The sequence below is a fragment of the Enhydra lutris genome, unplaced genomic scaffold (genome assembly GCF_002288905.1).
Source record: "Enhydra lutris kenyoni isolate GAN:26980312 unplaced genomic scaffold, ASM228890v2 scaffoldscaffold13, whole genome shotgun sequence".
Taxonomy (NCBI): Eukaryota; Metazoa; Chordata; class Mammalia; order Carnivora; family Mustelidae; genus Enhydra; species Enhydra lutris.
Window position 1 is genome coordinate 37,285,845 of NW_019154097.1, and position 25,480 is coordinate 37,311,324.

Below are 25,480 nucleotides of genomic sequence, written 5' to 3' on the forward strand. Positions count from 1 at the left end.
CCCTGTGGGGTGCTGGCCCAGCCAGGGTCCCGCTGTGAGGAGCTCGGCCCCAGGACCTTCCCTGGGCCGTCTGTCCGTCCGCTGGGGAGGGCCCTGCTGGAGGGCCTGGGGCGGGCGAGGAGGAGGGGCGGGGGTGTGTATGTGTGTTTCGGGCCTGCTGGGGTGAGCCCTGGCTGTCCAGCAGCCTGACCCGGGTGTCCCTGCGCCCTGTCTCCCTGCAGATGTGCCCCCCTCGGGCGCTCCCGTGCTGAGTGTGAGGCGAGCCCTCCAGCGCCTGCCCACCATGTCGCAGATGCTGCACATCGAGATCCCCAACTTCGGGAACACCGTGCTCGGCTGCCTCAACGAGCAGCGCCTGCTGGGCCTCTACTGTGATGTGTCCATCGTGGTCAAAGGCCAGGCTTTCAAGGCCCACCGGGCCGTCCTGGCCGCCAGCAGCCTCTACTTCCGGGACCTGTTCAGCGGCAACAGCAAGAGCGCCTTCGAGCTGCCGGGCACCGTGCCGCCCGCCTGCTTCCAGCAGATCCTGTCCTTCTGCTACACGGGCAGGCTGACCATGGCGGCCAGCGAGCAGCTCGTGGTCATGTACACGGCCGGGTTCCTGCAGATCCAGCACATCGTGGAGCGCGGCACGGACCTCATGTTCAAGGTGAGCTCGCCCCACTGTGACTCGCAGACCGCCATGATCGAGGACGCCAGCTCGGAGCCCCAGAGCCCCTGCACCCAGCTGCAGCCGGCCGCCCCCGCAGCCCCCCCCTACGTCGTGTCCCCCTCCGTGCCCATCCCGCTGCTGACCCGCGTGAAGCACGAAGCCACGGAGCTGCCGCCGGCCGCCGGCCCGGGCCTGGCCCCCAAGCGCCCGCTGGAGACGGGGCCCCGGGATGGCACGACGGTGGTGGCGGGTGCCACGGCGGCGGGCGCAGCCCCGCTCAAGCTGCCCCGGGTGTCCTACTACGGGGTGCCCAGCCTGGCCACCCTCATCCCCAGCATCCAGCAGGTGCCCTACTCCCAGGGAGAGCGGACCAGCCCGGGGGCCAGCAGCCTGCCCACCACCGACAGCCCCACCTCTTACCACAACGAGGAGGACGAGGAGGACGACGAGGCCTATGACACGATGGCAGAGGAGCAGTTCGGCCAGATGTACATCAAGGCCACCGGCAGCTACGCAGGTAACGCGCGGAGGGGGCCTGGCCCATGCCCTGCCCGCTGCCCCCACCAGTGGGGGCAGGTGCTCTCTGGGCCCCGCGCGGGCACCGAGGTGGGGCTGACCTCTGGCCGTGAGCGCTCGGGGTGGCCGCTGTGCCAGGGGAGTTCAGGGGACAGTCCCCAGCTGAGGCTGAGGACCGGATGCCTGACTTTGGGTGAAACCTCCCCCCAGAAGCCACAGCCTGGGGCTCACGAGAGGACAGTGAGGACCTCAGTGGCCCAGGGACCTGCCCAAGGGCTCATGGGGTACTGTGCGACCCACCTGCTCAAGGCCTTAGTGACCCAGTGGGGCCCCGTCTACCTGAACTTTGACCTCAGCCCTTCCCTGGGACTCAAGGAGGTGAGAGACTCCCCTGTATCCGGCTTGTGTGCTGCCACCTCCCGGGGTCCAGCATCAAGGGACAGTCTGGAAAGTGCTTGTTGAACTGAGTGAGCGGCCCCCCCAAGGTATTTGTGGGGGGGATCCCCACTGGGGACCTGTGTACCGGGGATGCCCTGACTGGACGTGGCATTACATACTACGTCCCGGTTCCTGGAGACTCTTTGGGGTCTGCTGGCCAGAGGGTCCGGGAGTTGGGGCCCCGGATCGGGTATCCACCTGCCTTCCGTGTTCCCCGAAAACTGGCTGTGTGCCTGGGCCCGCTGCCTGCTCATTTGCATGCAGGTCCCGTGCCCAGTGGATCAGCTCTGGACACGTGGTGCTGGCGGGAAGTGACGTTCCAGAGCTGGGGCCCCGAGGGACAGTGCGCTGACTTTCCTCCCCTCTGGTGCCCTGCGTCCTGGTGCCCTGATGGGACAGATGCTGCCCCCTGCCCCCACGTACTCCATGTCCAGCCTGGAACTGGCCAATCCGACCTGCTGGGAACCTTGGGACGGCCTCTCCCCAAGAGCAGCCAAGGTCGGGGTGGTCTGGCCAAGCCGGCGCCCTCTCAGCACTGTGGGGAGCAGGGAGGCTCTGCCGGGGGCACCCGCCTGTGCTCCTTGGGGCTGTGAGTGGACGGTTTTTCCATAGGACTCATGACTTCATTTGAATGCACGTGGTGGTAGTTAAGTGGCTTCCACAGGACCGTAGTGCAAAGACCACGTTGATCTGGGTGTGGTTCTTCCTTGGGGTGGCAGAGGGAGGGGCTTGGTGTCCCGGTACTAGGATACCGGCTCTGGGCTTGGGCCTTAGGGGGGCCTCTGGGAAGCTGTCCCATGTGTAGTTCCCTCTGCCCACTGCTGACAGCCACCTTGGGGGCCGGGGAAGGGCCGCGTGGGGCCCCAGACTCAGCTGGAGGGAGCCGGAATCTGCCAAAAGTCCAGGGGCAGGGACTGTCCACTAGTGGCCCACCGTGGGACACCATGGGGCCAGGAGAGGACCCCAGTCTCCAGACGTCTCCCTCCAGTGTGGCCATGGGCCTTGGCCGGAGTGGGGTGCTGAGGGAGAGGGCGAGGTGTTGGGACGGCAGAAATGAGTCTGGGGTCTCCTTCTCAGGACTGTAGCGGCCTGCCTCTGTGCTTGGGTTTTCCAAGGAAGCATGGAATGGTGGCCATGGGAAGGGCAGGCTGGGGGAGGCCAAGCTTCCCTGGACTGGCTCCTCTGCCTTGACCGTGACCTGGCTTTCCCACCAGCATCCCCCCAAAACCTCCCCCCAAGACAAGATGCCGGGGGCACAGGCCTGGCCCAGGGCCATGTACCTGCAGGGGGTCACTCATCCAAGGAGCCCCTTGCCGCCTTCTCCCTGGGGGTGTTGGAGGCAGGATGGGAAACGGGAGAGGACAGCAGGCCTCGGCGGGCAGAGCCTGGGGCCGGCCTCGGGTGCTACAGTCTGGGTTTTCTCCTTGGTGAGACCGTAAGTGGGGCAGGGGGGGGAGTGCGATTTCTTGGTTAAAATCTAGGTTATCGGCAGTGACGTCGCTGGCATCGCCGGGCGCCGGGGGAGCGGGGGGGAGAGGGGGGGGGGGGAGGGGCCATGGGGGCAAGCCGGCAGCGAGAGGGGCCTTCCCTCAGAGGCTGCCTGCCCACACCCCAGGCTCCCTCTGCGCGCCGGCGGGGTCGGGTTGGGGGACATCCTCCCAGCCCCTTGGGCGGCTGGACAGCCACTGCCCTCAGTCTGGCGCCCGGACTTGGGTTGGGCAGGCTGTTGAGCTGGTGGCATCCGGATGTTCCAAGGCGCACCCTGCCACATACAGACATGTGGGACCCTCTTCCCAGCCCGTTTACCCACCTGTCCAGGGAGAGCTCGGCCTGGGCGACCTCCTAGGGTCTCTGGGCCAGCATCGTCTGTGCAGGAAGGTGTGGGAGCCCACGGGGTGCCCCCATGTCCACCCTCCACCTTGTCAAGACCAGCTTCTGCGCCCTGAGCCTCTTGCTCTGGAAATGAAGGAATTAAACATGAGAGATGAAGTTAGGGGACTGTCCCCCAGTGGTTCCGCTGTGTTCCCACAGGGCCTGTGTCCCCTGTGTCCCCTGGGCTCCTTGTCCATCACAGCTGACTTACCTAGTCCCCAAGGACACTCTTAGGACTGAGTGACCAGGAGGGTGCTGAGCAGGGGCAGGGGGCATCGGTAGGGCAGGTCAGGCTCCCTCCCGTCTCTCCACAGCCCCTGGCTTGGAGTGGAGTCTCCTGGGGGCCTAGGAAGTCCCTGCCCCAGCGTTGAGCCAGGGGAGTGAGTGGAGGAGGCCCGTCCCCTCCAGGCGGTGGGGTTGGTGGTGGGGCACAGAGGTGTGGGGGCTGCTCCCACCAGCCACCCTTGCCACGCTCCTTGGGCACATGTGTACCCACGGGCCGTGAGCAGCGGTGGCCCAGACAGGGAGAGAGACCGCGAACAGACCTTGAACAAGTATTTAATCTTGGCTGGGGGTCACCCTGAGGCAGGATGGGCGGGAGTGACGCTTAGGGGTGGGGAGAGTGAGCCAGCCAAAGGTGGAGGGGTCCCTCTGCCATCTCTGCAGTGGGGTGGGTCTGGCTGGAGGGGCCACTTTCTGCACCACCTCCCCTCCCCCAACCCCGTCAGGGCTCCCGTGGCACCTTCTGCCACAGGCTCAGCCCCTCCTCCTGCACCTGCGGGTGTCAGAGACAAAGGCGCCGAGCCAGGCACTTCCACTGGGCCCCGCTCGCTCCTGGGAGGGGACCCCCATGGGCCGCTGTCCCAGGTGCGCAGTGGCCCCACCCGGCCTTGCTTCTGCTCCCTCGGGGGCCCAGCCAGCTCCCCTGGGGTCTGCCTATGTGCCCGACACCAGACATGGGACAGGGTCCTAGCTTGCGGCACACGTCTGTTCCCGGTTCCGCCCGCCGGGAGCAGAAGCTGCAGGTGACCCCTGGGACTCCGGAAGGACAGAGTGTGTGCTGTGTCCTGGACCAGGCCCTGCTCATTGCCATCCATGAGGCTGGTGCCCTGCCATCCCGCGGCTGTCCATCCCTGCACCCCGGCCCCCTTCCTGTCGGGGGCCGCGCCCACCTGTAGCCCCACTTCCAGCTTGGGGGTCTCACAGAGAAGGGGAAGGCAAAGTTTGTTCTGCGAATCCCAACCCCAAGCCGCCCTCCCTGCTTCCCGGCCTGGTTCAGGGCGTCCACACTGCTGGAGCTCAGCCCCAAGGCTAGGAGGGCCCGGGGAGGAGTGGGGCTTTTTGTCCCTGGTCTGGTGAGGGTGGGTCCCAAGCAGGGGTGGGGTGGGGGTTCCCGGGTGGGGCAGGGCTTCCCTCCCTGTGAAGGCAGTGCTCCAGCTCAATAGGGGAGGTGCTGGCCCTGAGGGCAGGGGGCTCGGCTGTGCACTCCAGCTGCAGTCTGGGGCTTGTCCCTGAGAGCCTCCAGCGGCGGCCTCCCTGGTTCCCCGGTCCTCATCATCTTCTGTCTACGGGACAGGACAGAGCCCATCATATGTCACGTGTAACCCTCCAGCCCGAGGACCCTGGGGTTTCCTCCTCTGTCTGTTCCCGGGGTCTCATTCTACCTCCCTGCAGTGGGCGTGAAAGGCGCCTGTCTGTGTCTTGGCTGTGGCGGCAGAGCGTGGTCACTGCCCGCCCCGGTGCCCTCCCAGCAGCTCTCTGTCCATCCGGACATACTGGCCTGTTCTAGAATGTCAGGGGAAGCATCGTGCACGAGGCATTCCTGCTTCTGTCTGGGCAGAGTGCGTGTGGGGCTCGTCTGTGCTGTGAGGGTCAGTCCCTCGGTTCCCTCCCCAGTGTGGTGCTCAGTCAGCTGTTCGCATACCCAGGCTGGTTCTGAGCGTCATAGGTCTGGTGACTGGGAGCATTCGGGTCCCGGGGTCACCGTGGCACAGGATACGGACCTGGGCTTCGACCACGTGGGGCTGTAGCTCCTTCCACGCGGCCCGGGGTCCCACCATCCGTCTTTTATCCGAGGCCGTCACATCCCCGGGGTTGGACTTTCAACAGAGCTGCTTCAAGTCTGCCCTCATGGCCCTGTTCCTGTTATCCTCCTGCCAACACCTCCTCGCACCTGGGTGTGTTTTACGATTTTATTCATTATTTGAGAGAGAGAGCGGGTGTGTGAGAGGAGGCAGGGGAACAGAGGGAGAAGCGGACTCTGCACGGAGCGCAGAGCCCGACACGGGGCTCAATCCCACTACCCTGAGATCATGACCTGAGCCAAAATCATAAGTCGGACGCTCAAGCTCCCCCGCGGACCCCCGGCGCCCCTCTGCTGGCACCTTTCGGGTTGAATGTTTCCTTCTTGGCCTCACTGTTGATGTACTCTGTGCCTCGGACGCCTCCCCTCGGCCGGTCCGCTTCCTCCGCGACGCCGCCCCTCCTGCCGCCGCGCTCTCCCGTCCCCTCTGGCCTGGCCTGCCGTGTACCCACGTGCTCCCCGTGCAGCCGTGTGCTCCCCGTGCTCCCACGCAGCGGCCTCCCCCTGCGCCGCTCTGCCCGCCAGAGACCGCCGACTCTCTGGGCTCGGTTTCTAGTCCGTTTTAAAATCTAAGTCCAGGGCCGCCTGGGTGGCTGTCTTGAGCGGAAGCCTCCAACTCTTGATCTCAGGGCTGGGGCGGGGGTGGTGGCTGCGTCTGGACCCGGCATAGAAATAGACAGCGGGTAACAGGTAATGATAGGTGAGTAACCGGCGTCCATCCTGCCGCTCAGTTCTCCCGTCTCACCACTGCGGGTGGTCTTGTCATGGCTCCTGCGCGCCAGAGCCCCTCCCCATGCCACCTTCGTCGGGTCCCTGGGGACCCCGGCTCCCCCTGCTCTTGCCCCGCTGCTCTGCGTTCTCCTGGGGATGGCCCGGGGGTGCCAGACCGCGGGGATGTCCCGTGCACTGTGTGAACGCGTGGCCACAGCAGTCAAGCTGCTCCTTCACCGGTCACGGGGCGTTTCCGTGGCTTCTAGTCCCCAGTAGTGAGAGCGAGGCCGTGTGCACGCTCGTGCTCCCACGCTGGTGCGTGCTGGAGGCTCCCGTCACGCAGCCTGAATCCCCGCAGTGAGGCGGCGGCTGCGTGGCAGGCGTGTGTCTGACTGGGGGACGCTGCCCAGCTCTCGTGGGACGCGGTGCCATGGGTCACTCTGCAGCCAGACGGGCCGCGCGCGCCGACGCTGGGCTCGCCGTGTTTTAAAGCCGCTGCTGCTGGGCCGCGGTGCTGTCCCTGATGTCGGCTTCCTCCCACGTGTCCGCCACCCTCGTACCGCCCGCTGCCGCGCCCCGACCCTCGGCCCTTCTTCGGCTTGTTGGGCTCCCCGGGCCCTGGTGGTAGGTGTGTGTTCCTCGCGTATTCGGGGGAAGCCTCTGCTGGGAGTGTGAGTCCCCGACATTTTCTCCTGGACTCCCGTGTTTGTTCGTCCCCTTGACAGAGTCTCTGCTAAAACACATTCTCGGGGCGCCCGGGGGCTCCGTCGGTGAAGCGTCTGCCTTCGGCTCAGGTCGTGATCCCGGGGTCCTGGGATTGAGACCCGCATCGGGCTCCCTGCTCAGCCGGAAGCCTCCTTCTCCCTCTGCCCCTCCCCCTGCTTGTGCTCCCTCTTTCTCACTGTGTCTCTCAAATATATAGAATCTTAAAAAAACACGAAACAGACATTTTTTAATGTCAATGAAATCAAGCCATTAATTACAGTTGACCCTGAACCGTCGGCTTTGAACTGCTGGGACCCCCTCTGGCGCGTGCGGACGGTCTGCGGCCTCCGCTGTGAGCGTATGTTCTTGTCCCCACAGTCTCCCTCGTGGCACTTTCTGTCCTCCAGCTGACGTCACGGGAAGAGCGTGTCACGCGGGTCACGTTCGCTCACAGACCGGGCGCTGTCATGAGGCTTGTGGTCAGCGGCGGCTGCCACGTCGTGGTGGGGGCAGGTCAGAGTCACACACGGGTTTTCCACGGCACGGGGGCCTCTCACCGTCACCCTGTTCCAGCGTCGGCTCTTTCTCCACAGATCGTGCCCGCCTTGTCTTCAAGTCGTTGCTCACAAGAGCGCAAAGATTCTCCCCTCCGTTTCCTTCTACACGTTCTGCAGCTTTGGGTTTTACATTTCGTCCGTGGGTCGTTCTGGGTTAATTTTTGCAGAAAATGTGAGGTTCTGTTTTCTCTTTCATGTGATGTCCAGTTTCTTTTCAAAGATATTTAAAATACGGAAAAAAGCCCAGGGCGCCTGGGGGCCTCTGTCAGTGAAGCCTCTGCCTTCGGCTCAGGTCACGATCCCGGAGTCCTGGGATCGAGCCCCGCGTCGGGCCCCCTGCTCGGCGGGGAGCCTGCTTCCCCTTTGCCCCTCCCGGCTCGTGCTCATGCTCTCTCTCTAATAATCTTTTTAAAAACATGAGAAGACCCGGTTGGTATTTACCCACGTATTTATTTTGTGTGGACGCGAGTTTCCATCTGGTGCCGTCTTCCTTCCGCCGAATTTCCCGTGACGTTTCTCACGTTGCTGACGCTGGACCAGCGGTGAGTTTCAGAAACTCGCGGGTCCGTCTGAGAGGCGCCTCTGTCAGTCGGCCTCGCTGGTGTGGGACATGCGGGGGTGCCCCTGCCCCGGGCGCAGGTCTGTGCTGGTGTCCCCGGCTCGCAGTCGCGTGTGGTGGACGCCGGCCTCCGGCTTTCCTCCCGGGAAACCGCAGGAAGTCGCTGTGTCTCCACGGGCACCCGTCTTCGTGGCAGCTCCGTTTCGCCCGTGGTTCGGCTGCCCACGGCTCCCCTCCTTGGGCTCCTCTTGGCTCGTCGGCGGCATCGCGGTCAGGTTCCGTCGCTGGGCTAAAGCCTCCGCCCCTTGCGCCGTCCTGCATTTCTTCACCGGTTTTTCTCCTCTTTGGGGTCACCTTTCCGGGTTGGTCCATGTCTGCTCATTGTCGGTCGATCCAGGACTTGCCGCATGTCGCCGTGTGGGGCACCCGCGGCTCGTGGTTCCGGGCCTCTCACGGTGGAGCTGAGCGGGACTCAGAAGTGGCCTGTGTGTGGCTGCGGGCGTGGTGGCCTGCGCTGGGAGCGTCCCCTCTTGTGGGGGAGCTGCCTGTCCTCACTCTGCCTGTCCTGGGTCCGTCATGGAGACGTCCCCACCCGGCCTCCGCCTTCTGCTCGGATACGAGATGTTCACCCGCTTTTCCTTATGATCAGTCGGTTTTTGTGTTTTGTCTAAAGAAAGACTTTTCTCTCCACGTCGAGATATTGTGACGTTCCTCTGTGCTCCTTAAAAAAAAAAAAAAGCCAAAACTTTAGATTTAAAATCATTTTAAATGTGCAGAAACGTCCCGATGCGTGCCATCTGCTCGGATGCGCTCGCGGGCCAGAAGGTGCTGGGTTTGCTCCGCTGCCCTTTCGTCTGCACCCAGAGAGGCTGTGGGGTCTCCGACCCCCCAGAGCACGTTGCCAGAGTCAGCCCCTCTCCCCCCGGGTGAGCGCTTGTGACAAGCAAGGACAATGTCCCACGGAAGTACGCACTCCTGCCAGCTGTGGAGCAGGGCCCCTATGAGCCGTGGTCCACGAGGTGTCCCCGTGGTCCCCTCCGCCCCCCGCAGCCGGCTGTTCTTGGACCCTGGCTCGGGTCAGAAGCACGCTGCGTGTTTGTGGCCGTTCTCCGCCCTCCCCTTAGTCTGGGACAGTTTCTCGCCCCTTGTCCCTCGGGACACCGGCCTCTCGCAGAGCGGCTCAGCGGCTCTGCAGAGCCCTTGTTTGGATTTGGTGGGCTCGGGTTGCGTGTGTCGGTGGAGCTCCGGGGAGGTGGGTCCCTCCCGGTGTGGCCTTCAGGAGGCACCTGATGGCATGTGCTCCTCAGTGGTGACAGGTGACCTCTGCCAGGGAAGGTGACCCCTGCCAGCGAAGCCGGGCTCTTCCCTTTGCAAGACAAGACTGCCGCCCCCTGCCCGCCCCGCAGGTTCAGCGTGCTGAGCTTGCTGTCCGCGGCTGCGGTCTGGCTCCTCAGCCTGGGGTTGGCTCGCCGGTCCCCGCCACGGACGGCGTCCCCGCGTCCCCCACGCGTTCCTGCACTTGCACTTACTGCTAGCGTAGAGGGTGTTTACAGCACTTTTCACCCCGTCTCTTTCCACGAATGTTCCAGGATCGACTCTCCTTTCAGGGGGGCGGGGCACCTGCCACTGTCTGGGCCATCAGAGCTGCGATTCCTGGATTTAAAGCCACACGTTCAGGCCGGTGTCTTCAAATCCGGTTCAGTCCCGGGGTCGTCCTGACCTCCCCTTGTGTCGGTTCTCCTCCTAACAGCCAGGATTCGGACGCAGGAAAGGCTTTAGTGTCTGTGGCATGTCTGGGATTGCGGTTTCAATGGGCTGTGACGGGGCCCAGCATGGACCCTTACCCCACCAGACTCCCCAGCAGGTCAGCCACGGGTCCGCGGGAGACCTCCTCCCACGGCGTCACTCCGCGAGCCCACCTGGGCCGTGCCCTCCCCTGCCCCCATGCGTCCCCCTGCACGTCCCCCACCACGCGTCCCCCCGTCCCTGGTTCTCTTCCTTACGGTGACTGGGCCTGCCTCCTCTTTGCGTTCTTACACACACGCCTTTTAGAATCGCGTTGTCAGACGCCACGCAGCCTGTCTGCTGGGGCTCGGCCGGGGTTTGCCGTCGCCTCCGGCCAGGCCTGGGGCGCACCCAGGTCCCTGCGGTGCTCGCTGTTCCCCTCCACTTCCTTACGCCTTTTCTGGGCTTTTCTTGGGACTGTGGTGGTGGTCTCTGCCTGCCCGTTGTCAGATTGATTCCTAGAAACTCATTGTTTGTTTGAATCTACACGGTGTTTAAGTTTCTTCTTTCTTGTCATTGGTTGTTGTGTTACAGGACAAACGGGATTCATTACTTAAGAAAAAAGTCTGGCCTGAGCTCACTTACGTATTCTGATCGCTCGCCTGCGGATTCTTCCGGACTCTCTGTGTGTGTGCAGCCCTGGCGTCGGCCGCCCCGGGGCTCTGCGGCTGCTCCTGACCGTGCGGCTTCCTCTCTGCCCGGCCGGACTGGCGGGGGCTTCCGGCTCGGCCGCCGCCTCTCCAAACGCGGGAGCAGCTTGCCGTGTGCGTCTTTAAGTGGGGTCTTTGCTCCAGGCGCTTGGGGTGCGCGTTGGGAGAGGAAGGACGTTCTTTTCCTAGGTGAAGAGTGTTTTTTCCTTCTTTTTTTGTAAGTGTTAAATTTTAACCAAAACTTTGTCTCTAAATATTGAAACGGTCACGTGGTTCCCCTCTTCTCCTCTGCTGCTTCTCTGAGCTACGGAGAACAGAGCCCTCTTGAATATTCGAACAAGACAACCGAAACCTTGCGCTCCTGGAATCTGTTCAGCCTCGTTGCAGTTGAAGCTCGCGATTTGGCTTCCTGATTTTTTTTTTTCTTTTCCCCCCGTTTTGGGTGACTGCTGGGGGGCATGTGGCGCTGCCTGGGGTCCGACTCCTGGAAGGGGTGTCGGGCGGACGGAGAGGGCAAGTGCAGGGCCTGCGTCCGGCCGCTGGTGAATCGGGGCAGGGGGCGCCCACTCTGGTTGGAGCCCGGTAGGGGCCGCGTCCTGAGCGCAGCCGACACACATGCAGCCCCGACAGCCTCTTTATGTCGGAACTTTGCCGAGCCCTGTCCGGCAGGCTCCTGCCCCACGTCCTGAATCCTGTTAATTTCTGCCCTTTCTCCTTTTCTTTCTCTCAAAGAAAGATTTTGGGATTTTGTTTCTCTATTTTTCACCCTTATGTGTGTTTTCACTTCAATTTGCTTCCACTTTCCGGGTTCCGCTGCCTGTTGTCTCCCCGGTGCCAAAGGCAGACGCTTACACAACCGGCTCCTCCGACTCTCCACCGTGTGCGCCGAGGGCCGTGCGCTCCCTGGTCTGTGCGGCCGCCTTCCGGGTAATGCGTTTCCCTTGTCGATGGCACAGACCGCGTCCCCCGTGTCCCTGAGCTGACCCACAGGGTGGGCGGCCCGGGGTGCGGCGCTCAGCTCCCAGACACGTGCCAGGCTTTCCGGCCACCTCTTCGCCCCCGGCCAGAGGGTGTTCAGAGCGGCTCTCTGCTTGGGCGTCCGTCAGCTGTCCGCCCCCGCGCACCAGCCACACCTGCGAGGAGCACGAGGGCGTCTTATAGCCTGGTAAACCGTCCCGGCCAGGCGCACCGTGCACACTCCGTCGTGGTTGCTGTCCTCTCCCCGTGGAAGTGGCTGTCCTGCCGCTCCCACGCATCCTCCGACAGCCGGCTGGGAGGGTCTCTGTGCTCTCCGGCTGGCGTGAACTGTCGGGGCGGACGCTGCGGGTCCGCGTGTGGCTTCCAGCCTTTCCTCATCCTTTTGTTCCACGGGCTTCGCAGACTTCCAGTTTCAAGTCCTTTTGAGCCCGGCCTGGTTATATTTCGTGTAATTGCTGACAACCTCGGGTCTCCTCTCCCATCTGTGCTTCCCGTCTGTGCCCGCTGATGCCCCGTGTTCCTCTGTTTCCTCTTTCTGGCCAGTCAGCCTGATTCTGTTTCTTTCCCCTTTTTTCTCTTATTGTAAGTTCATGCGCTGCTGTCTCCAGGGTTAAGGTTTCACGTCCATCCCGACGGACGCTTCTCCTTCAGGGATCTTCAAGGCCTCCCAACTGGGCTCTGTCTTCGTTCTGGGGACGTTTTCAGGGCCCCCAGCCCTTCTTGGCCATGTCCCGAGTTATGCTGACACTTCCCCGCACAGTGTCCCTGGGCTCTTTCCCTCTCTTCCCTCTCCCTCTTCGCTGGGGCCTCTCAGCCACGATGGCCTCCCGTGCACACGGCCCACTTCCTGGGCTCCCGGGACATGGGGTCGTCCTCTCCCCCACGTTCATTGTCACTTTGACTCTTTCTTGGGGCACTTCTTCCCCTTCTCTGCTTCAATCTGGATTGTCTTCCAGGTCGAAAATCTTGTCACCTCCTCTGTTCCGTCTCCAGCACTGATTCCGTGTCCAGGGTCTGATTCTGGCTTTCCGGTGAAGTTCTCCATCGCATCCCCACACTCCCTGCGTGTGTGCGGAGCTCTTGTCCAGGACGGATCCCCAGGGGGTCTGACCTCATGTCTTTTTGTAAATTGGGGTTTTATTACTCATTTTCCCGTGTTCCTGGTGATTTCTTACTGAATGCCGGACCGTGTGTGAGAACGTCCAGGAGCCCCCACCGGGGCTGCTCCAGAGAGGGTCTGCTGGGCCCTCTAGGTCTCGGATGGAGCTGGCAGGATGCCTGGCACCGTGACCAGTCCTGGGTCTTGGCTGAAGGCCTGTGGTCCCCAGAGCACTTCCTCCTGGCAGGCCCCAAGATCTGATGTCTGTTTATCTTGTATGTGGACACCACGTTCTTGATTTAAATTTTTCTTAGTTTCTTGGTGGTCACTTTTCTGAATCTGGCCTCCACACGTGCTGATTTGTTGTGGAAGGAAGTTGAAGGAAAGCCAGGAGGTCCCCCGGGCTGGGGCACCTTGAGTCTGCACCAGGTCCCGCGCCCCTGCTGCCCGGCCCCATGGCCACTGACCGCTCAGCTCAGGGGGCCTGGCCCTGAAAGTTAAGCAACTTTTATGCAGCTTCTGGAATTGATCATGTTGGGGGGACACTCCATGGCCGGGCAGGCATCTCTGGGGAACCTTACAAGTCAAACACAGTTACTTATTTATTTATTTGACAGACAGAGGTCACATGTAGGCAGAGAGGCAGGCAGACAGGGGTGGGGGGAAGCAGGCTTCCCTGCTGAGCAGAGAGCCCGATGCGGGGCTCGATCCCAGGACCCTGAGATCATGACCTGAGCCAAAGGCAGAGGCTTTAACCCACGGAGCCACCCAGGCACACCTAAGCACATTTATTTTGGGGGCGCCTGGGGGGCTCCACCGTTAAGCATCTGCCTTCAGCTCAGGTCATGATCCCGGGGTCCTGGGATCGAGTCCCGCATCAGGCTCCCTGCTCAGCAGAAGCCTGCTTCTCCCTCTCCCTCTTCCCTTGCTTGTGTTTCCTCTCTTGCTGTCTCTCTCTGTCAAATAAATAAAGTCTTTAAAAAAAAATCAAATCAAATAAACACATTTATTTTGGCGTAGCTAATGTACGTCCATCATCGTGCGCAGAGACCACACCGGGGAAGGCCGTTCTCCCAGCTGTCCCTCCGCCTCCCGCTGTCTCCCGGAGACCTGCGTCTCGTCTTTGTACAGAGCGTGTGTGTGCACTTTACCTAAACACGTTCCTCGGACACAGAGCCCTGCTGGGTTTTCATGGTGACCGCTGTCGCCTGGTGTCCCGGCCGTGACCTGTCCGGTTGTGTGCAGGGGACAGGGGACAGAGAGGCAGCTTGCATCTCGAGGCCGGCGCTGGACGAGCCCTGGGAGCAGACAGAGGGGTGGCGGGCAGGAGGAGTTTGGTCAGATGGGCAGTGACAGAGGCCCCCTGGCTTTGCTGGGACTCCATTCGGGGGCTTCATGGGGTCTCCCAGGGCCAGACCCGGGTGCTGGCCACAAGACTAGCAGAACTTGTGGAGTCTAGGCCCAGGCAGTGGCTGCGGCAGGTTTGAGTCGAACGGGGCTGCCCAGAGGACATTTTGGGTATTTGAGCTGGAACCAGAGGGGCGGGGGCTGCGGCAGGAGGACATGGCTTGGGGCTACACCCGGTGCTGTCCAGACGGAGCCATCTCAGTGCTGCGTCCTCCCCTGTGGCTATCTGTGTCTATGCCTTCCCGAGCATGGGGACCCAGAGGCCTGCCACGTCCCTCTCTGTCTGTGCTCCCGGGGGCCCTGGGCAGCGGTGTCTGCACACACGTCGTCCCCACTCCCGGCCTCACCTCTGTTCCCACTTGTGTTTATTTCTTCTGGGCCTTCCCAGCCGGACTTATTTGTGCCCAGCGTGTTGTGTCTGCTGGTTCTGAGATGCCCTGTGTCCTTGCCCTTGAGCATCCACAAGAGGGGGTGATCTTACCGTCGGTGGGGGCCGTGGCTTCTCCACGCGGAGGAGCACCATCCGTGATGACCACCAGCCCCTCAGGCCCAGGTGCACCTTGGGGAACCGCCGCCAGCCCTGTTCCCAGGGTGTTGACATGGTCGTGTCCTGGGGCGCTGCTGCCGGTCTTGGGGTGCCCCTTTCAGAGCTGTGGGTCTGGTTGGTGCAGAGCGGGGAGGCCACCTGGGGCTGAGCAGGGACAGGGCAGGGCGGGCGCGGGGCGGTGCGGCGTGTGTTCACCCTGCAGAGCAGCTCCGTTGGCCTCCACGCGGCTGCCGTCGGGCCCCGGCCCCGCGCTGTCCCCTGCAGTCACCGGCTAGTTCTCTCTCCCCAGAGTCCTGCGTTTGGGACCCTGTCCCACACACCAGGTTTGTGACCGTGGGAGACCGGCCCCTTCCGTCCCACCGGCGAGTTTGAGGCTCCCCTGTGCAGTGCCGCGGTCTTCCTGACGTCCGCATGGCGGTGACCTGCTCTGCGGGCGCTCGGCCGTGTCCGCCTGCTGCCACGGGGCCTGGGCTATCTCCGGCCTGGCGTGCTGGTGAGCAGAGCAGGGTGAGCTGGGGGCCTGTGCGGACTATGTCCGTGTCTCGTTTCTCCCAGGCAAGTGCCTCGGGTGGGACCGCCGGCTCCCGGGAAGCTGTGTACCTGTGTCCCCGCGTGCACGCCCGCCGGCTGGGGCCCCGTGCCCAGCTGCTCCGCACCCCCGCGCCGCCCGGCATGCCCGGGGTTCGTGAGCTGCTCTGCTCCGTACGCGTGGAGTGGGGTCTCTCCGTGCAGTGTATGTGCCGCTTTCCAACAGCTGATGACGTGGAGCATCTTTTCATGGGCTAATCGGCCACCTGGACCATCTCTGGCCGAGTGTCTGTTCAGATCTTTTGCCCATTTTAAAAACCAAACCATCCGTCTTCTTGCTGTTGAGTTTTGAGAGTTTGTGCTGGATTTTCGGGGCAAGCCCTGGGTCGCGTGTGGTCCGCGGACCGCTCCTTCTGGCCTGGGGGCGGCCTTGTCTGTACCTCGTTCCCACACGGGAGGTTTTCGTCCTCATCTGGTCGGTTTTAACCCATCGATTCTTCTGTGGGTTGTGTCTGAGCTTTTAGCTGAACTCAAGATCACAGAGATTTTCTTCCAAAAGGTTTACGCTTTTGTATCATACATTAGGTCCATGACCCGTTTTTACTCTTTTTCGGGTAAGGTGTAAGGTTTAGATCGAGGGTAGTTCTGTGGTTTCCTTTTGCGATTTGCCCACATACAACCCGTTCCAGGCACCCCGTGTCGGAGCAGCTGTCCCTTCCCCTGCTGTGGTGAGTGACCCTTGGTCACAAGTGAGCCGAGTGTGTTTTTGCGGGTCTGACTCAGGCCTGTGGACGGGGGGGTCCCTCACTTGCCCTCATGAACCTCACAGGCTTGGTCACAGTCACCACAGTCGGGAGAGGTGGACAGTGTGATTTACCGTTTTTCTTTCCATTTGGTTGTAAGTTGTATTTTCCCATATAATCACGGACCAGGGGTCCCTTTCCTTCCTCTGCCATTTTAACAAACAGCATATACTCTCATAGGGTGGCAGTCCCCTTCCCTGTCCCCCCACCTGCCCGCCCAGCCTCAGTGGTACTCCATCCTCTGCAGGCGACCACTGGCCCTGGTGGGGGCTCCCCATGCCATCCCTGAGGTGCACCTGGGGACAGGAACAAAGTTGGCCCCTGGGGCCCCGTGACACACCGGTGTCCCGCAGGCTGGGGGATCTGTGTGCTTTGCTTGGGGAGAGGGCCCAGCACATTTTCTAGATTCCCGGTCAGGGAGCCACGGGAGGGGGAGGAAGTGCCGGAGAGGAAGCTGGGGAGCCTGCCAGGGTCCCTCCAGGCCTGCCTCGCCCACTCTGCCCTCTGTCGCCCCCCCCCACCGCCCCAGTTGTACTGAGATTGAGCTGACGGACGTCACCGTGTGAACTGGGGGGTGAGGGCCACGTCTCCACAGTCACTGTTCGTCTCTCAAGAGACATGCACCAGGACATGCACCAGGATGTGCACACTGGGGTTTCCTGTCCCGCTGGTGTCCGGTGCGCCGTCCAAGGCCCGCGGGTGCGCTCACGCTGCTTTGCTGCCGTCCCCTCATCCGTCTCCAGGACTCTCCATCTTCCTGACCTGAACTCCGCCCCATTACACACGGATCTCCCCTCCTGTGGTCCGTCCCCACGGGCCTGAGCCCTCTCGGGCCCACACAGCGGCAGAGTCTGGCAGGATCTGTCCTCTGCTGGACTCATCTCCTTCAGCGCAATGTCCTTGAGGCCCCGTCCTTCCTCGGCTGGACTCTGCAGCGTCCCCGAGTCTGGGAGCACTTGGGGCCCTTCTCGGTGCCCAGAGTCCCCCGCAGGGTCCATCCTTGTGTCTGGTCACAGCTCTCTCTGTCCAGTGGTCTGAGGGGCACTGTTTGCCTGTCCTTGGTCGCTGTCCCCTTTGGCCCAGACCGGCTGCTGCTCCAGATCCTTCTGTGCAGGCCCTGTCGACGGTGACTCAGTTCCCGCACTGAGCGATTACTTCCTCTCCATACAAATAGCGAATCGCTCTTTCATGTGCCTCTCCACATTCTATGGGGCCAAAATATTTGGAGCCCTCAGTCCTGAAGCCGGGTAAAAACAGGGCCATTGATGGGGAAGGGGGTGGGGTGCCTCAATGTGATCTGCAGGGCAGCCCGTGGGCTGCTGTGTCCCTGCCCACAGCCCACCGAGGGGGCCTCCCAGCACGCCTGCCGGAATGCCCACCTGAAGGCCACAGGGATGCCCTAGGGGCCCCCCTGCTCCCCTGTGCCCCCACGGCCCCCGCCTCCATGCCCCTGTGCCCCTGTACCCCCCCATGTCCCTGCGCCCCCGTCCCCCCCACTCCTGCACTTTCCCCCAGGTCCGCCAGAACCTGGTCACATGCCGCCCTTTCCGCTCCGCTCAGCTGTGGGCTGCTGTGGCGGGAGATCTGGGGCCCGGGGAAGGGGCAGGGAAGGACTCCAGAGCACCTCTCCAGATGAGCCACTGCTCGGGTTCGGTATTTTTAGCCGGCGCGGTATCCGGCGCTCGGCAGAGCAGAAATAGAAGAGGCTCTTTTGGATGTTCTGGATATGCCGCTCTCTGCTCTCAGGAGCCGGGCTGGGGGCTGGGGGCTGGGGGGCAGGCGTGCCGGGTGCAGACAACTTCTGCTGTTCAGAGAGACACGGCAGGACGCACGGTGGATGGCGGGGTTTCTGCTGGTGAGCGTTCTGCATGTAAACGCCGCGGGCCGGCCGCGCTGTGCTGCGTCTGCGTGTGTAGTCACAGCAGGCCGTGGGGGGACGGGGGCGGGTAATTATGTTTTAAAATATCCGGGTTGTTTTCCCTGTGCTCCCTGGGCCCACGGGCACTCCGGGTTTGGAAGAGTCTTCCGTCCCACCCGGTGCCCCGCACACACCTGCTGGGAGGTGCGCCCAGCCCCCAGAGCGGCCCAGCACCCTCTGACCCATGTCCAGGTCCGGGCTGGATGGGCTGGAGCTGCAGGCCCCCCTCAGCTCTGGTCTCAGCCGCCTGCCCTCTCCGCAGAGGCCCACCCACAGTGTCTAGGATGCCAGCCCCCAGCGGCTGAGTGGTCCTCACCACTCCCCTCTGGGAGCTTGAGGCTGCACCAGGGTCTGGAGGCCTGGGAGTGGGAGGGTCTGCCCAGGACCCTTCCTTCCCATCCTCCCTCCCAAAGCCCCTTTGCGGCAGCCCCCATACGGCTTCCCCAGGTGCTTGGCCCAGCCTGGCCCCTCCCGCCCTCAGTGCCCACAGGTGCTGATTCTTCCTGTAACCCCTAAGGGGGAGTGGGTCACAGTGCAGAGGGGACAGCTGAGGGGACAGGCTGGCCCAGCCTCAGTGGTGGCCGGGTGCACCTGCCCTGGGCCTGCCTGATGGAGAGCAGTTTCCCACGGCCAGACCAGGCCTGGGGGCGGGGGCGGGCGGCAGCCACCTCCATGCCCACAGCCTGCTGCCCTCGTGCTTCCCTGTCCCCCGCCCCATCGGGGCTGCGCATGGGGCCAGTGCTGCTTCCGGCCCGCACTTTGTCCTGCAGAGGGGCTGCTCTCCCTGGTCAGACCACGGGTCTGGCTCCCTCGCACCGGCCACTCGTTCCTGCCTCATCTGCAGGCCTATGCCTGGGGGATACCTCGTGGGAGCCTCCTAGGCCCTCCCAGCTCGTTTCCAGGTCTGGGGGCGGGCAGCCCTCCCCTGCCTTCCTCCGTTCGCTCACTCCCTCTTGTCCTGCCCGCTGGGGTCAGGACCAGGTGGGCAGGAGAGAGAACGGAGGGCGGGCATGGAGTGGGTCTGACCTGGGCCTGGGCGGGAGGGAAGGGCGTTCTCCATCTCCATCCCTGTCCTGGCACAGCCCGAGAGCTCCCCTAACCAGATTGGGTCTGTGTCCACAGTGCAAGAGAAGCCAGAGCCCGTGCCCCTGGAGAGCCGCTCCTGCGTCCTCATCCGCCGTGACCTCGTGGCCCTACCCGCCAGCCTCATCAGCCAGATCGGGTACCGCTGCCACCCCAAGCTGTACTCGGAAGGGGACCCCGGCGAGAAGCTGGAGCTGGTGGCAGGTGAAGGGTCCCTCCCCGCCCTGTCTGTTGTATGCAAATGCCCTCTCCTCCCTTCTCCTCAGAGCTGTGAACAATGTACTCATCACCAATCAGTCAAAAAAAAGAAGATAGAACATCTTAAATTTCCTCTAATTTCCTTTTAGAAGAATGTGTCATTAAGAGGAGTTATTCAATTGAATTAATTTAGCATTTTAATTGAATCCCCTGGGCCGGCCACATGTCTGATTGGCAGGGACTGCAATCACGATTGTGTTTTAATTTAGGTAGCAGATAAAACCAAATCGAGTTTGCGTGCTGGTCCCCTCACCCAGCCCCCAGAGTGTCCCCACCGGATGCAGCTCAGAGTTGGAAACGGAGTTCGATGAAAACAGACAGCACCCGTTGGGGCCGGGTGCCTTTGTCAGCAAGAGCCCTCCTCCCCGCGTGGGGCCGCGTGGGGCCTCGCCGCTCCTGGCAGATCTAAGGCTGTTCTCGGGGAACCGTCACCCGTGCCGGGGGAGGTGGAGCCGTTTTCTGGGAGTGTCCTCCCGTGGTCACCGGGGGAGCCCCAGACGGGCCAGCCAGGACCCACGGGCACCATCCCTCCTCCTCAGTGCTGTTGTGCACCCACTGGGAGCCTCTGGGTTCCCCCAGTCCTTTTTGCTCCTCCTGATCGCCGTACCCAGGGCAGCACTGTGGGGCTCTGCCTGACTGTCCCCTCTGCTGGGAGCTATGGTCCCAGGGGACAGCAGTAGAGCAGGGCAGAGAGTGGTGGGGCACACGTCTGTCAGCGTTTGGGGTTGGGACGGACGAGGGCTGGCCCCCTTCTCTGGCCCGACCCATAGCTAGACATTGGTGGGGCAGACCCCCCGGTACCCCAGCCCCTGTTACAGAGTCCCTTCAACAAGGGAGTGCCCAGCCTGTGTGGCCCGGGTGACCTGCTCTGCTGTCGGCCTTGAGCCTCTGCAGACGAGAGACGTCCTGACAGGGGCCTTCACAGACCCAGCACAGACCCAATGCTCTGATGGTGGTCTCCATCCAGGGCCCCCCCGGGGCTAGAGCACCTCCAAGTACCTTCCTTCCACCCTGCCCCACCCACTTCCCTCCCATGGTTCAGTGCGGGATCTGTGATGGCGGGTCCTCGGGGAAGGCCTGACGGGGACGGTGGGCGTCCTGAGGACCCCACGCACGTGCCCTTGGTGTCGTCTTCTCCAGAGTCGGGGACACTGAGCGACACGTGCATCCGCTCCTTTCCCCACAAGCAGAGTCTGGGCTGACTGAGGCCGCCCCACGCTCTCGGCGGGCCTTGGCCTCGCCACTGCCGGGCCCTCCTGGGTGTCCGGGGCTTGCCAGGCTCCTTCAGATGAACAGCGGCGCGTCAGCTCGCTGAGAGCACCCCTGCCCATGGCGGGCTGCACCCCCCCCCCCCCGCCCCTGCATGTGCTGGGCCGGCTGACCTCCCTGATTCCACCTCCTCCCACTGCCTGAGGGGCTTTGGTTTTGGGGAAGGGATGGAGAGGCGAGGAGGCAGAGCCTGGGATGCCCTCGAGGCCGGAAGGGCGACCTGGGGACAGCGCTCGGGCATGTGACCGAGGGCACCTCCTGCAGGTGACAGGGCCTCGGCACAGTGAGGGACCCCTAGAGCGATGTCCCCAGCCTGTGGGGTCCCAGGCCCCAGGGGGAGCGCTGCTGCTGAAGTCGGGGTGGCCCGGCGCTGCCCCCTGCTTCCCAGCAGCCCCCAGCCCGGGCTCGCCTGCTCTGGCCCCCATGGCCCTGGGAAGCTCATGGCCCCGGGTCGTGGGTCACGGCCTCCCTGTCCGGCGGTCACAGGCTCCGGGGTCTACATCACTCGCGGTCAGCTCATGAACTGCCACCTGTGTGCGGGCGTGAAGCACAAGGTCCTGCTGCGGCGCCTGCTGGCCACCTTCTTCGACAGGTGGGTCCCTGGACGGGTGTGGAGGCCGCGCGGGCCTCTTGGCAATGCGCTCGCTGTGGTCTTGGGTCCATGGCCCCCCGCCGTGCTGATGTCCCACCGTGGGTCGGGGATGTGCGAGGGGACACGTCCATCGGAGGGGGCCTGGCTGCCCTGGACACCCCCTCCCCATAAAATAAGAGCCACACGTGCTTCGTGAGTGGGTCAGAGGAGCCCATCCCCAAGGGGCTTTGCTTCCCTCCCGTCTCTTGGAGAGTGGTGGGGTTAGGGTCACCCCCACCCCCGGAAGTCAGTAGCAGTGCAGGGGGGAGGCCCGGAGGGCAGGACCCCCTGGCCGGCGGCCTCACTTCCCTTCCCGCCCCACCAGGAACACCCTGGCCAACAGCTGTGGCACAGGCATCCGCTCCTCCACGAGCGACCCCAGCCGCAAGCCTCTGGACAGCCGGGTTCTGAATGCTGTGAAACGTGAGTGCCCCGGGGTGCCCTGGGGGGCTGGGGGGCTGCCGGTCCCCTGGGCTGGGGACCGAGGCCGCGGGAGGTGGCTTCTCCTGGGCGGTGTGCCGGCCCTGTAGGGCTTGGGGGCGGAGGGGGAAGAAAAAAGAGCAGCTCGTGGGAGCCAGGTCTCGAGGTGTTAACGTTCTTGGTGGGTTTCCAAGCGTGATGGATTCAGCTGCGTGCGGAACTATTTTAATATGTGAAATAGATCTAATTTTCCTTTTTGAACAAAACCCCTTATTTACATTTCGAGGTTATTTTGAGCCTTTGCCATCTGCTCGCCGGCTTCTGCCTCCCGCTCCTGGGCGCGGGGGTGGGGTGTCGTGGAGCCCGGTCCATCTCCGCGGCTGACTGCTGCCCCCGGCCCAGCCCCCCAGCCCTGGGAAGCACAACCGCCCTGCTCGGGCCACCCTGGCCAGCCGCGGGCCCTCCCGCGGCGGTCAGCACGCGAAACACTGTCTCACTTCCTTGCTTGGAACATGTGTCTCGTGAGACCGATTTTGTTCTAGAGCAGGGAGGGCCCTTTGTGATCGGTCGTGACAGTCCCAAAGCTGGCGACTGGCTGGGCTCCGGGAACGGGCAGTGTGCGGCGATGCTGCCGTGAGGGGTTCGCCCCAGGGACCTGTGTCCCGCCTCCAGGCTGCTTGCAGAGCTAGGTCCTGGGGCTTCCGGGGCAGGGGACTCTCAGTAAGGTTGGAGTGCGGATATGGCCCTGGCCGCCGCTTCCTCCTGGTGGGGGCTGGGTGCAGGACGGGTGTGGGCCGGCTCCCACCACACTCCTCATCCAGCCTGTGAGGAAGAGCCTCTGTAAGGGCCCAAGAGGCCTGAGCCTCACAGTGGGTAAGTGCAAGGGCCACCTGACTTGGGGCCCTGCCCGGTTGCCCTTCTGTCCAGAGCAAGGTGACTGAGCCGGCTTGTCTCAGCAGGCCCTGGGACCCAGGGTGGGTGGGACAGAGCAGGAAGGTGAGGCCCAGAGATGCCAGGGACCTGCCCAAGGGCACACAGCCAACCGGTGCTCAGGGAGGGCCCGTCATGGTCTCATGCTCTGACGCCGACTGTCCCTCTTCCCCTGGACGTTCCGGCCTGAGGGAACAGGGCAGGGCCTCCAGGATCGAGTGGTGAGAAGGGTGACCACCGGTCTGCCAGCTGAGGCCAGGATGGACCCCGGGGCCAGCGGCCAGCAGGGTGGAGGCCCCCTTCCCCGCTGGCCCAGGAGGACGGCTGCAGCACATGAGCGCCCCGTTCCCCGGGTTGCTGACACCGCCCCTCCCCACCCCTGCAGTGTACTGTCAGAGCTTCGCCCCCAGCTTCAAGGAGAGCGAGATGAACGTCATCGCCGCGGACATGTGCACCAACGCCCGCCGCGTCCGCAAGCGCTGGCTGCCCAAGATCAAGTCAATGCTGCCCGAGGGGGTGGAGATGTACCGCACGGTCATGGGCTCCTCGGCGGCTGGCGTGCCCCTCGACCCCGACTTCCCGCCCACCGCAGCGCAGGTGTTCGAGCAGCGCATCTACGCGGAGCGGCGGGGGGACGCGGCCACCATCGTGGCTCTGAGGACTGACGCCGTGAACGTCGACCTGAGCGCCGCCGCCCACCCGGGCTTCGACGCGGCCGAGGAGGCGGACGGGGCTGGCTCGGTCATCCAGGAGGTGGCCGCGCCTGAGCCGCCGCCCGCCGCGGCCCCGAGCCCCCCGCAGCCCTTCGAGCAGGCGGGCGCGAGCTCCAGCCGGCCGCAGACGCCCGCGGCGCCCCGGAGACCGGAGGCGTCCTACCCAGGGACCTTGTAGAGGGGCCGCCGGGAGGCTCGCGGCCGGTACTAAAGCTGCTTGCATGCATTACTAATACAAACAGATGTGATCAAGCCACTTACTACGGAACTGCTACTGTTGCCTGAAAAAAATGTGATTTTTATCCTGCTTGTATTTAAAGTTTATGAAGGAAACAAATGCATTCGTTATACTGTAAAGGGTTAGTCCGCTGGTGACCTAGTTGCGAGGAAGGTCCCAGGGCTCCTTTGATACCTGCGAGGTTCGTCTCCAGGCCGTGGGCCTCTGATCCCACTCCGGGAGGGGCGAGAGCCTGCGGTCCCCAGTGCCTGGGAGCCAGATCGGGGGTCCTGTGGCCTGGGGCCCATCTCCCGACCCTCGCTGCTCACTCGGGGGACCCCACCCACCCTTTGGGGCCAGGGGCCAGGGCTGGGCCCTCAGGGGCCAAACTCCTCCTTTTCCCTTATTCCTGAGACTCGAGGGTCAGGCCTGCCGGGCCGGCCGCGTGCATGGGGCGCGCGAGCGCATGTGTGAGTGCGTGTGTGTTTGAGCGTGTGCGGGGGCAGCGGTGTGAGCACAGCAGGGGGAGGGAGAGCTCCGTGCATCTCCATCCTCCCGCCCTGCGCCCGGGGGCCCTCCCGGCCCCCTCAGCTCCACAGCCTCTGGTGCCCCTGGGCCCCATGGGCGCGGCCGCTGCCCCGAGTGCCCGTCGGCTCTGCCCGGCTGCCCGCCGTCCTGTGGTGCAGCCCCGCCGCCCTCGGCCATGTTGGGATTACATTTGTTTGTTTGTTTGTTTTTGTCTTAATTCAGATCTAGTTCATGTATGGTTTGAAAACTTTCAGACCCATAAGAGCAAAAAATTAGGGAGGATTTGGTGTCCCTGCCCTCAACCCTCTATGCCTGGGTCTGGGTCACCTGTGGCCCGCACTCCGCCCTGCCCTGGCCCGGGTCCCAGGAGATGCAGTGGGGGTGTGTGACGGAGGAGGGTGTGGAGGCCCCTCGTGGCTGGGCTGGGCCTGAGCGGTCCCGAGTCCTGCTGCAGACCCTGGGCCCCGGGCGGGCGGGAGGAGCCCTGCAGTAGCAGGGCTGACGATCCAGAGCGTGGGGTGGGGGGAGCGCAGTGAGGAGGGGCCTGAGACCAGACGTGGGTGGGTGAGGCTGGAAGGCTCACTTCCAAGCTCGGTTGCCGGTCTTTGGTGAGTGAGGGCACGGGTTGTGCGCACGTGGCCAGTGGTCGGGAGGCTTCCTCCTGAGTCCCAGGCGCCCCCCCACCCCCCACCCCTGCCAACTGCCCGTGAGACCAGACGCCCTTCCATTCCCAGATGAAGGGATCTGTTGCCCCCCCCTCCCCCACTGGCACGCTGCCTCCCCTGACCAGGTGCAGAGCAGGCGGCAGCCCCTGTGCTCAGCCTCCCTGTGACCCACAAACCTGAACCTCCCCCAGCTGCGGGCCTGCCCTGCGGGGCTGCGGCACCCACGTGCTCAGGTGCCCTCTGACCACGGCCCTACATGGAGAGGCTTCCCACACATGGGCCTGCCCTCCAGAAAGATCTGAGGGCTCCCAGGAGGGAGTGGGGGCACCTCGGGCAGGCCTGTGGGAGCACCTTGGGCAGGCCCGTGGGAGCTCGTCTCAGCCCCTGTGCCCGAGAGCAGCAGTGGTGGGGGGTCTGGGCCCGAAGGGGCCGCACTCCTACTGGGGATCCGAGCCAGCCCCCTGGCCCAGAGGTGAGCCGCACTGTCTCCGCCTCTTTCTCCCCTGACCTGGGCCCAGCTGGGGTTGGAGCTGTATGGGCCTGGGGCCCCAAGGCCACTCAGGACCTAGCCCTCAGCATCCTCAGGCGGCCACTGGGGGTGTGGAGGGGAGGATGGGGAGGCTTGACCCCCATCCCCCTCTGTAGCTTCCCTTCCCGACCCTGATGTGCACTTTAATTTGACCATCCCTGAGGACCCTGGGGAGACAGCGGCTGGCCTGTCCTGGCCGTCAGCAGAAGGGCTCACGTGCTTGCTCTCCCTGTCCGCCCCCCCCACTCCAGAGTGGGAGCGGCCCCCGACCTGAGGCCGGGACACGAAGGGGTGCCCGTGGCCCGGTGACGGCGGCAGCGCCCGCACAGAGAAGGCCTGACCGCTGTTCAGGCCAGCACAATGTCCCGCGACCTCTGTCCCTTAATCGTGTGTAGCCGCCGTCCGTTTTGTTGTTCCGGGTAGGGAAGG

General features: G+C 63.7%; 1 protein-coding gene across 1 annotated transcript; it reads left to right on the forward strand.

Moving 5' to 3' along the window:
* Positions 1-245: 245 nt before the first annotated feature.
* Positions 246-23,447, forward strand: LOC111146068 (NACC family member 2). The gene is made up of 5 exons (XM_022501445.1): positions 246-1,169; positions 18,931-19,095; positions 20,905-21,010; positions 21,375-21,472; positions 22,785-23,447. The coding sequence occupies exons 1-5, from the start codon at positions 284-286 to the stop codon at positions 23,288-23,290; spliced, it is 1,761 nt and encodes a 586-aa protein (XP_022357153.1). The 5' UTR covers positions 246-283; the 3' UTR covers positions 23,291-23,447.
* The last annotated feature ends 2,033 nt before the right edge of the window (positions 23,448-25,480 follow it).